Below are 11,362 nucleotides of genomic sequence, written 5' to 3' on the forward strand. Positions count from 1 at the left end.
ACTGAACTTAATGGTTACAGTTAAGTCTATCAGAGACATGTTATGGTACTCTTAAACACTGAGAAGCCAACGTGTAAGACAGTCACATGCTGGGTGCCTGGGTGGCTTGGTGGGTTAAAGCCTCTGCCTTCGGCTCAGGTCATGATCCCAGGGTCCTAGGATCGAGTCCCGCATCGGGCTCTCTGCTCAGCAGGGAGTCTGCCTCTCCATCTCTCTCTGCCTGCCTCTCTGCCTACTTGTGATCTCTGTCTGTCAAATAAATAAATAAAAATCTTAAAAAAAAAAAAAAGTCATGCTATCCAAACTCACTAAGATATTTCATTTCTCCATAGAAAATCTCACCAGGGAAGCGGACTATACCTGTTTCCTTGACTCTGGGTGTGGATTTCCACACAGTTGATTGTCTTTGAGAGTGACTGACCCGGTGGGAAAAGGGGTTGCCCGGGGACCAGAATCACAGTCACAGGAAGGCTGTCCTCTACCTGACACAACCAGGCTGCCATCTGATTTTGATGGGCTAGCCCAACCGTCGCATTGTTTCCAATCACTGTCTTTTAAGTGAGGAAGTTGGGGTTTAGAGCAAGTTGGCCCAACCTCTGAACACACTTTTTCACAGTGTGCTTGGGAGCCAAAAGCTGGAGTAGTGCCTAAGATGGGGAAAGTGGGTGAGCACATCTCTGCTGTGGGCCTGTTATTATCCTCGGGGGCACCAGTATTTAAAGGTGTAAAAAGTAATACAGATGAAGAAAGGCCCTTCTTCTGAGACCGGCTTGTTAGGTCTGACGTTTTAGCTTGTGCTTTTCCCGGGAGAACAATAATTTCCTCTTCCAAGTCCTCCATTTCAATATTGATTTGTTTAGGACTCAGTTCTTCTAAAACACTACAGTTTCCCTCCTTAAGGTGTTTCTGTCCATACATGTTTGATACAAAAGGCTCAACTTTTTCTGGTTTTTCTGAACAGGACTTCAGTTTTTCAAGTTTAAGAGGTCCAAAGACTTCATCGGGTAACTGAAAATCTGTGGTTTTGAGAAAAGATGACAGTTCCTTTAAACTTAGCAGTTCATTCTCCTGAAATGAAACCGTGAACGCAGCAGAATCCAAAGCTAGATAAGCATTATTTCTGGAAGAAAGGGAGTCCTCTTTTGGACAACGATTGTCCTTCCCTAAAATAGAAAGGAACAACAATAACAACAAATACCAATACCCAACAGAGTGTGAGCTTCTAAACACCATGGCAGCACAAAATGTTCATTACTCTTCCCCTCCGGGACTTTGAAACCTCCGTGAATGGTTCAAAAGCCGGCCACAGCTTGGTGACTACCTGGAAGTTCTCCTTTCGCAGTACCAAAAAACAGTATAGTGCTGACTGCATTAGTGAAGGAAGACCTGTGTCTAGTCCCAGCTCTGCCACTGACCCACGGGTACTTTGGGCAAGTCAGTTCACTTCATTTTCCCTGGTGTCTCCTACGGGAACTGGACTAAGAAACTCTAAAGTCCCTTCTGCTCTTAAAAAACTATGATTCCGGGGTGCCTGGGTGGCTCAGTGGGTTAAGCCGCTGCCTTCGGCTCAGGTCATGATCTCAGGGTCCTGGGATCGAGTCCCGCATCGGGCTCCTCTGCTCAGCAGGGAGCCTGTTTCCCTCTCTCTCTCTGCCTGCCTCTCCGTCTACTTGTGATTTCTCTCTGTCAAATAAATAAATAAAATCTTTTAAAAAACTATGATTCCGGGATGCCTGGGTGGCTCAGTTGGTTAAGCAGCTGCCTTCGGCTCAGGTCATGATCCCAGCGTCCTGGGATCGAGTCCCACATCGGGCTCCTTGCTCAGCAGGGAGCCTGCTTCTCCCTCTGCCTCTGCCTGCCATTCTGTCTGCCTGTGCTTGCTTTCTCCCCCTCTCTCCCTCTGATAAATAAATAAAATTTAAAAAAACAAAAAAAACCAAAAAAAACTATGATTCCTTGGGGTGCCTGGGTGGCTCAATGGATTAAAGCCTCTACCTTTGGCTCAGGTCATGATCCCAGGGTCGGGGAGCCTGCTTTCCGCCCCCTCTCTCTGCCTGCCTCTCTGCCTACTTGTGATCTCTGTCAAATAAATAAATAAAATCTTAAAACAAACAAAAAAAAACACTATGATTCCAACTATAAAACATGATTCCAATAGGCTCCCAGAGTACAGTCTACAAAATGCTGGCTCGTCTCACTGAAGTAGTAAATTTCAAGCAGGCTAATTTACTACTCTTAAAGCAGCCGGCATTCTATACCATTCAAAATATAGAGCAAGTTTGCCTGACCACCTCTGCAGACACTCTGTCACAGCGTGCCTGGGAGCCAGAAGCTGGAGTTGTGCCCAAGATGGGGAAAGCTGCATCCATCAACTAATGAATGAATAAACGGTGCCACATAGATATAGTGGGTATTATTCAGCCATAAAAAAAGAATGAGGTAAGGGTACACGCTGCAGCACGGATGAATCTCAAAAACCAGCTAAGGGAAAGCTGCCAAAACATGTGAACCCATAAGATAGAATACATATTGGTGGTTGCCAGGGGCTTGGGGTAGGGAGAGGAAAAGGGGAGGAAGTGCTTAAGGGGCACGGGGTTTCCTTCTGAAGTGATGAACATGCTTTGGAACTAGGTAAGGGTCCTGGTAGCACAACCCTGTGAATATACTAAATGCCAGTGAATTATTAACTTCATTCAAAATGGCTAATTTTATGTAATGTGAAGGTTAGTTACCTCAAGAAAAAAAAGTGTTTAATATAGCAGCAGGTTACTAAAACCACCGCAGATTATTTCAAAGTACATAAAAAATGTTTCTAGTTTATTATTAGAATGTCCTACTTTCTGATTACTTTATATTCTTGTTGGCTTAAAGATTACAATAAAAAAAGCCAAAATGATTATGGTCTTGTAATTGATTAAAAATTAATTATTGTCCAAATGCTATAGAGCAGTCAGCTGCCTGGTTTTGTAAATAAAGTTTTATTGGAACACATTCATATTTGTCTGTGGCTACCTTCCCACTATACTTGACTAGCTATGATGGAGCACAAAGACAATATTTACTATTTGGCCCTTAACAGTAAGAAAGTTTTGCTGTTGTCTAATACAGAACCAGAGTGAATTACCTAGTTGTTATGCCTGCTTTATCAAATATGAGAACTCCAGAGTAAATGAATAAAAGTATTGAAACTGTCACTTGCGATCCTCCAAAATCTCATGTCCCACAGATTGCAGAGAGGCTATATTAGATATGTTACCCAAAAAAGTTGCTCAGACGTATTGCATTTTACTACACAATTATATCCCCCCACCACCCTTTCTTAGATTTTTATTTTTAGGTAATCTCTACACCCAATGTAAGGAAGGCTCAAACTCACAACTCCAAGATCAAGAGTCTTGTGCTCTCTGGACTAAGCCAGCCAGGTGCCCCCACATGGTCATTCTTAAGATAGTTTGTTAGTGGACTCACACTCTGACATACATTTTGAACACTTCCTCTATAGATTATAAAACTTTTCTCTATGGATAAATTGTGTTGTACCCGAATAAATACTAATTTTAGGTAAATATCTAATATATTTTCCCTTTCAATGTCAATGTTTCAACCACATTCACAAATTCTGGTACCACAGAGCCAAGTTTGAATCCTGGCTTGAATGAATTAATCACTTTAGGATCCTTGTGCTTCAGTTTCTTAAGTCCGTAAAGTGCAGCTAAAAATAGATTCTACTTCATGTAGGGTTGCTCTGATGATTCCATAGTTAGTATCTGCACAATATTTAGAAGGTAGCAGGCAGGGGCGCCTAGGTGGCTCAGTGGGTTAGGGGCTCTGCCTTCAGCTCAGGTCATGATCCGGGGTGGAGTCAAGCCCTGCATCGGGCTCTCTGCTCAGCACGGAGCCTGCTTCCCTTCCTTTCTCTCTGCCTGCCTCTCTGCCTACCTGTCATCTCTGTCTTCAAATAAATAAATAAAATCTTAAAAAAAAAAAAAGTAGCAGGCACAGGGCACCTGGGTGGCTCAGTTAAGCATCGGGCTTGGTGTTGGCTCAGGTCACGGTATCAGACTGAGCCCTGCCCTGGGCTCCACACTTAGCATGGAGTCAGCTTGTCTCTCTCCCTCTGTTCCTCCCTGCATTGTCTCTCACATAAATTAAAACAAAAAAACAAACAAAAAGACAAAAAACAACCCGAAAAAAACCTATCAAGAGCATAGTAAGTATTATGTATTGGTTACCATCATCAACCAGACCTTGATTTACCTTTAATTTTCTTCTTACCATGATGAATTGCTTTTTCATCCGGATCTTCATGTAAGGTGACTTCTTCCTTGGATCTATGAACACCTGCTGTGCCAGGAGTTGGCAAAAGTCGTTGATGATGATCTAATACAGGTGGGGAGACTGTCTTTCTTTTTCCTCCGTGTCTTCTACCAGATGGCTGGGTAACTGCCTTCCTGGGAAGGTTAGCTTCAGTAGGCCCAGTGGGAGAGTTGACCTCCGTTAACAAGAGACACTTCTCAGGTCTTCTTGAACTTAGTTGTCTTGTACGTATGCCAGATGTCCTAAGTTCACTCTGGTCAGTTTCTTCACTGCAAAGGTTTAAATTTTTTGTTTCCTCCGTACTTTTATTTTTAAAACCTTTCTTTCTGACACCCAAATGACTCTGAATGACAGCCTGCAGCGCTACTTTCCTCTGGCAGTTTGACATGCGTCGTGTCGTTCTAACATAATACTCTGCGGGAAACAGAAGGCCTTCAACCATTGTACAAGAATGTGTTTGACCTTCTGCAGAAGCAGGGGAGATTACTTCTGGGCTAAGACTCGTAGATTGACTTAAAACCTCCTTTTCCTGAAGACTTTCATTTCTACCTTCAAGAGTGTTATGGGGAGATGGTAAAGACTCCTCTGTGTGATTCTGTCCTTTTAAATTTTGGTTTTCATTTGCTGGTAAGTTATCATAAGTGAGTTCTTTTACAGAGTATGAATTATTTGCCTCTAACTCAGGACTTCTGGGCAGCTGGCCACTTCCACTTACAGCTTTGTTTACCTCTGAGTTATCTGTAGAGACCGTCATGCTTCTGCCTTGTGCCTCTACCTTTACAGGTGAAGCAGGGTTAATGTTTTTTATATTGTGAGTAGTGAGTTCACAGTCACCTTTAGGAGGCTTATGTTCAAGGTGCTGACCACTACTGCTATTTGACAGAGTAAATGAAGCAACCGTAGGAACCCTGGAGAAATTATTTCCTCCTATTAGAGCACTGACACCTCTTTGTGGTTTGGCAGTTGGTGGACTTAATATACCCCTAATGTTAGTCTCTGTCATTGGTTCTCGAGAACTAGGAATGTCAGACGTAGAACCTAAAGGACAAGTTCTTTCATTTACAGGTGTCCTAGGATTTTCTCTATTGATTTCCTCCTGTTTCTTTAGTCTTTTCTCAGAGAGTAGGAATGAATCCGCGTCAAAGAAAGATTCTCTTGCCTGTGCAGTATATGTTCTCTTCTGCTGCTTTTTTCTTCTCCCTGGCAGCTTACTCTGCCTTTTCTCAGCACCAGAGCCACTGACCTGGTAGGGAAAATGTTCCTGGATATCACCTGTTCTTTGTATATGTAGTTCCTCCACAGGGCCATGTCCAGGGTTGAAGGACTCAGGTTCAACGTCAAGTGTGATAGGTGTCTTTTCTCCAGTTTCTTCATCCAGATGGGTGTTGATTTGTAACGTGTCATAAGGAGATATTTTATTTTTATGTTCTGAGAAAAAAAAATTTCTAGAATTAATAATTTCCTTTTAAATGAAGCCCAAAAAATTCCATTATTTATTTTAAAATATTATATAAAAATACTACATTTACGAGGCACCTGGGTGGCTCAGTTGGTTAAGCCACTGCCCTTGGCACAGGTCATGGTCCAGGATCAAGTCCCGGATCCAGCTCCCAGCTCCATGGAGAGTCTGCTTCTCTCTCTGACCTTCTCCCCTCTCATGCTCTCTCTCTCACTCTCCCTCTCTCAAATAAACAAATAAAATCTTTAAAAAAGGGGCACCTGGGTGGCTCAGTGGGTTAAAGCCTCTGCCTGCTACTCAGGTCATGATCCCAGGGTCCTGGGATCGAGCCCCACATTGGGCTTTCTGGTCAGTGGGGAGCCTGCTTCCTCCTCTCTCTCTGCCTGCCTCTCTGCCTGCTTGTGATCTCTGTCAAATAAATAAATAAAATCTTAAAAAAAAAAAAAGTACTACGTTATTTAAGAAAGAGTCAATGGAATTTCATTCAGGCAGCTCAAAGTTCAAATTTTAATATTCTAATACACTAGTAATTTTAAGGAAATGTAAACAAACAGAATTGTGCTGGAAAATATGGTTTTAAATTAAAAGATAATCTATATTGCAGTCATCTTTCTTTAGTTTTTTTTTGTTTTTGTTTTTTTAAAGATTTTATTTATTTATTTGACAGAGAGAAATCACAAGTAGATGGAGAGCAGGCAGAGAGAGAGAGAGGGAAGCAGGCTCTCTGCTGAGCAGAGAGCCCGACGCGGGACTCGATCCCAGGACTCTGAGACCATGACCTGAGCCGAAGGCAGCGGCTTAACCCACTTAGCCACCCAGGCGCCCATCTTTAGTTTTTTTTTTTTGCAGAGATATTTTATTTTAAATACAAAAGGGAAGATTGTTTTTTTTAATTCTTTAGTTTTTTTTCTCCAGCTTTACTGAGGTACAATTGGCAAATAAAACTGTATGTACTTAAGGTACACACTGAGATGTTTTCATATAGGTATATGTTGTGAAACATTACCACAATCAAGCTAATTAAAATATCCATCATTTCGGGCGCCTGGGTGGCTCAGTGGGTTAAGCCGCTGCCTTCGGCTCAGGTCATGATCTCAGGTTCCTGGGATGGAGTCCCGCATCGGGCTCTCTGCTCAGCAGGGAGCCTGCTTCTCTCTCTCTCTCTGCCTGCCTCTCCGACTACTTGTGATTTCTCTCTGTCAAATAAATAAATAAAATCTTTAAAAAAAAAAAAATCCATCATTTCTGGGTGGCTCAGTCAGTTAAGCATCTAACGATTGATTTTGGCTCAGGTCATGATCTCGGGGCATGGGATCAAGCCCTCTGTCAGGCTCAGTGGGAGTCGGACTAGGATTTTCTCTCTCTCTCTGCCCCTTCTCCCCACATTCTCTCTCTCTCTCAAATAAATATATCTTAAAAAAGTATTTCCAGGAATGCCTGGGTGGCTTAGTCAGTTGAGCATCTGCCTTGGGCTCAGGTAATGATCCCAGTGTGCTGGGACTGAGTCCCATATTGGGCTCCTTGCTTGGCAGGGAGCCCATTTCTCCCTATGCCTGCCATTTTCTCTCTCTCTCTGACAAATAAATAAAATCTTAAAAAAATATATATCCATCATTTCACATAGTTATGATTGTGTGTGTGTGTGTGGTAGGAACACTTAAGATCAATTCTTCTAGCAAATTTCAAGTATATGATACAGTAATATTAACTGCTGGTTCCATGCTGTATATGAAAGTTTATTCATTTTGCATAACTGAAACTATACACCCTTTGAACAACACCTTCCCATTTCCCCCACCATCTCACCTAATTTATTTCATGTCTTTTTTTTCTGTTCAAGTAACTTTAATAACTTTAATAAGTAACTTTAATAACTTCAATAGCCTTCAATTTTATGATTATAAATACCTATTAACATGAATAATGACCATTGTTGTTGTTGGTTTTTAAAAGATTTTATTTATTCATTTGAAAGAGAAAGAGTGAATGAGAGAGAGCATGAGCAGGGGGAGGGGGAGAAGCAGATTCCCCTGCTGAGCAGGGAGCCCGATGGCGGGCTCAATCCCAGGACTCCGGGATCACGTCCCAAGTCGAAGGCAGATACCTAACTGATTGAGCCACCCAGGTGCCCATGACTATTGTTTTTAAGAATTCTTCTGGCCAGATTTTTTTCTTTGTACATATACAAATGCTTAATTTTTTTTTTCTAAACGCTGAGAGGGGAAAGAACAACCAAATAAACAATTCGACCAAAAGAATAGGTCATTGCTTGCAGAACGGGAAAAATATTTACAAAGTGTGTATCTGATAAGGACCTAATAGCTAGAATGCATTAAGAACACTTACAACTCAACAACAAAAAGGCAAATAACCGAATTAAAATATTGACAAAGGACTAGGTATTTCTCTGAAGACGATATAAAAATGGCCAACAGCACATGATAACATGCTCAGCATTAGTCACTAGGAAATGCAAATCCAAGCCATAATTAGAGACCACATCACATCCACTAGGATGGTTGTAATTTTAAAAATGGAAAATGCTGAGTATGGATGAGGATGTGCAGAGACTGAAACCCTTGCTCATCGTGGTAAGAATGTAAAATGGTACTGACATGGCAGAAAACAGTTTGGCAGATTCTCAAAAAGTTAAACAGAGAATCACCATATGACCCAGCAATTCTGCTCCTAGTGATAAACCCAAAAGGACCGAAAACATATGTCCCCACAAACACTTACATGTGAATGTTCATAGCAGCATAATGGCCAAAACTCGTAATAACTAAAAAGTAGAAACAACCCAAATGTCCATCCACTGATGAATGGATATATAAATTGTGGCACATCTATCCAATGGAATGGTATTCAGCTGCACAAAGAAGTGAAGTACTAATGCATGCTTGGATGTAAGTACAGAGGTATGACTGTTGAAAACATGATGCTAAGTGAAAGAAGTCGATTACAAAAGATCACATATTACATGGCTCCATTCATATGGATTGTCCAGAACAGGTAAAGCCACAGAGGCAGAAAGTAGATTAGGGGTTGCCAGGGGCTGGCAGTAAGATGGATACAGGGCTTCTTTTCGGGGTGGTGAAAATGTTCTGGAATTAGATGATAATAACGGTTGCACAATCCTGTGCATATACAATGAATCACTGAATTATATATACACTTTAATATAGCAAGCATAAGCAAATAGGCTAGCTTTACCTGAGTGGTTCGGCTGTGGTGAAATTTCCTGCTGGAGCAAGCAATCATGTTCTTCCACTGTTTTCTTTACAGAATTCTTAACCTTCTCAGCTTTTTGGGCACGCTAGAGGAAACAAAAGCAGCTCAAGGAACAAATTTAAGAAAAATAAGTATTTTTTTAAAGCTTTATTATTACGAAGAATTATTTGTATATAGTTCATCCTACAATATCTCAGTTTGAGAGAGTTAAGATTCACTCACCTGAAGGCGGGCCAGTGTCTTGCTGTATTCCCTTTTCAAGAATGCTAATTTTTCCTTCAACTGGAAGAAGAAAAACAGCAAACAATACTGAGCAGGTAGAAAGGCAGAGTCAGAGAGAAGGGATACAGTGCCTATCAGACCCGAGTAAGCAGTGCTTAGCAGGTCCCTCAGCAACAGACAGAGGAGGAAGTAGCAGGTCCCACACTACTTTTAGTTTTCACAAAGCACCAAGCTCTCTAACACCTAAGCACCTTGACCTAAACACTTCCTACCATGTGGAGCATTTCCTCCCCAAATCATTTTGCTAAGTCTTACTGATTCCCCAAGCCTCAACTTCGATTTTTATTCTAGGTCCTTCCTGAAATCCAGGGGGGACACTCCACCTCTCTGCTGTGCTTCCTTTATCACAATACTTATTATATACTCTGCTGTCTGTTTACTTCTGATTCCTTCCATCTCACTGTGAGATCCCTGACGGTGGCAGGAGCTGTCATCCTCAGACATTCATCCAACAGATGAATCTCTTGTCAGTTAATGGTCCTGGTATCTGTAGTACCTGGAACAAAACTGATAACCACTCTCAGTTATGGTCTCGGATGCTAGAACTAGGGTCGTCAAGCTTAACAAGTGAGGGATACAGATAATTAATAAGAAAATGAATACACAGACTAAAGGATATCACATGGCACTCTACACCCAGATCAACAGGGAGATATGAGAGTGCCTGAGCTACTTTAGGTAGCGTGGCCAGAGAGGAATTTCTGAGGACTACCATTGAAGCCCGGACCTAAAGGAGGAAGGAGGTAGCTTTGGGAAGATCAGAGGAAAAGCAGTTTGTCCAAGATCACACAGTTATAAATGGCATGATCAAAACCCAGGTAGTTGGATTCTAGAATCTATATTCTTCATCTCTAAGCTAGTTTGCTTCCCACAGGGTCCTCTTTACCACCAACCTTATCAACGTTTAAGAACTATCTTCTTGACTTGTAAATGATCTATCTCACCCTCCACTGGAAGGCAGGCTGGGATAAGAGGACTGATGAACTAATGTGAATGAAGAATCTAGCACAGTGCCTGGAACAGCGAGCAGAGAGATACGTTCAGGCTAACATCATCAGCAGGAGCACAGAGTGGCATGGGTAAGGATTGGTCAGAGCAGCACTGCTGTAGAAGCAAAAGCTGGAAACAACCTAAAAGTCGCTCAGCAGAGTAATGTCGAACGAAAAGATGGCACTTTCATAATACATAACACTATGAAGAACTTCAAAAAGTAAGGTAGGGGCGCCTGGGTGGCTCCGTGGGTTAAGCCGCTGCCTTCGGCTCAGGTCATGATCTCAGGATTCTGGGATCAAGCCCCGCATTGGGCTCTCTGCTCAGCAGGGAGCCTGCTTCCCTCTCTCTCTCTGCCTGCTTCTCTGCCTACTTGTGATCTCTCTCTGTCAAATAAATAAAATCTTAAAAAAAAAAAAAGTAAGGTAGGTTAACATTAACATGGATGAAACCTGGAGAAGTAAAACGGAAGTTGCAGAACCATTCGGCTTATACCATTCGTGGACCAAAAACACCACACTATTTTGGGGGGGGGGTGGATTAGGGAATATAGCCACATCCTTCCAAACATCCCACCTCCGTCCATACACGCGCGAAAAGGTCTGAAGCATCAGGCTGTTCAGAGAATTCTTAAGGGAATGGGTGGGAAAAGCCAAGATTGAGAGTGTGTGGGGGTGGGGAGGATGTCAAAAGGGACTTAGTTCTTCAAAATTTGTTCAAGGTCGTAGGTCAGAGGTCACGGCCACCCCTGGACGGTCGAGGAAACAAAGACACGCCTAAAATCTTGGGCAAGGAGTCAGTTCCGAGTCAGCCCTTCCCGCACACCCAGGACACCTTTTCCTTCTCCTCACAGCTGAGTGGCTTCCCGGGAGGCTCTTCCATCGGGCTGGGAGCCGAACGGAAGGAGCAGCCGTCGCCGGCCCTGGGCCTGCGGACACGAGGGCCCCAGCTGGCTCTGGGCCCCGCAGGCGCCGCGGAAGGAAACCGGGCACCCGGGATACCCGCGGCGCGCCACCAGGTTGCCCATGCAGGAACCGCGCGCCGTCTCCCCCAGCCAATTACAGCCACCGCTCGACCTGCGCA

At 42.9% G+C, this 11,362-nt stretch overlaps 1 protein-coding gene across 4 annotated transcripts in view; it reads right to left on the reverse strand.

Moving 5' to 3' along the window:
* Positions 1–11,249, reverse strand: part of PALB2 (partner and localizer of BRCA2) — a 26,621-nt gene extending 15,372 nt beyond the window's left edge. For 2 of the 4 annotated variants that reach the window (XM_059415133.1, XM_059415132.1), the window contains exons 1-5: positions 11,114–11,249; positions 9,230–9,289; positions 8,990–9,092; positions 4,258–5,745; positions 361–1,163 (exon numbers count right to left, since the gene is read on the reverse strand). In XM_059415133.1, coding sequence (XP_059271116.1) covers positions 361–1,163; positions 4,258–5,745; positions 8,990–9,092; positions 9,230–9,289; positions 11,114–11,161 — 2,502 coding nt within the window. In that variant the 5' untranslated portion in view covers positions 11,162–11,249. The remainder of the gene's footprint in view (positions 1–360; positions 1,164–4,257; positions 5,746–8,989; positions 9,093–9,229; positions 9,290–11,113) is intronic. The other 2 variants (XM_059415134.1, XM_059415135.1) reach the window with 2 other exon arrangements.
* Between the last annotated feature and the right edge of the window lie 113 nt (positions 11,250–11,362).

The sequence above is a fragment of the Mustela nigripes genome, chromosome 11, assembly GCF_022355385.1.
Source record: "Mustela nigripes isolate SB6536 chromosome 11, MUSNIG.SB6536, whole genome shotgun sequence".
Taxonomy (NCBI): Eukaryota; Metazoa; Chordata; class Mammalia; order Carnivora; family Mustelidae; genus Mustela; species Mustela nigripes.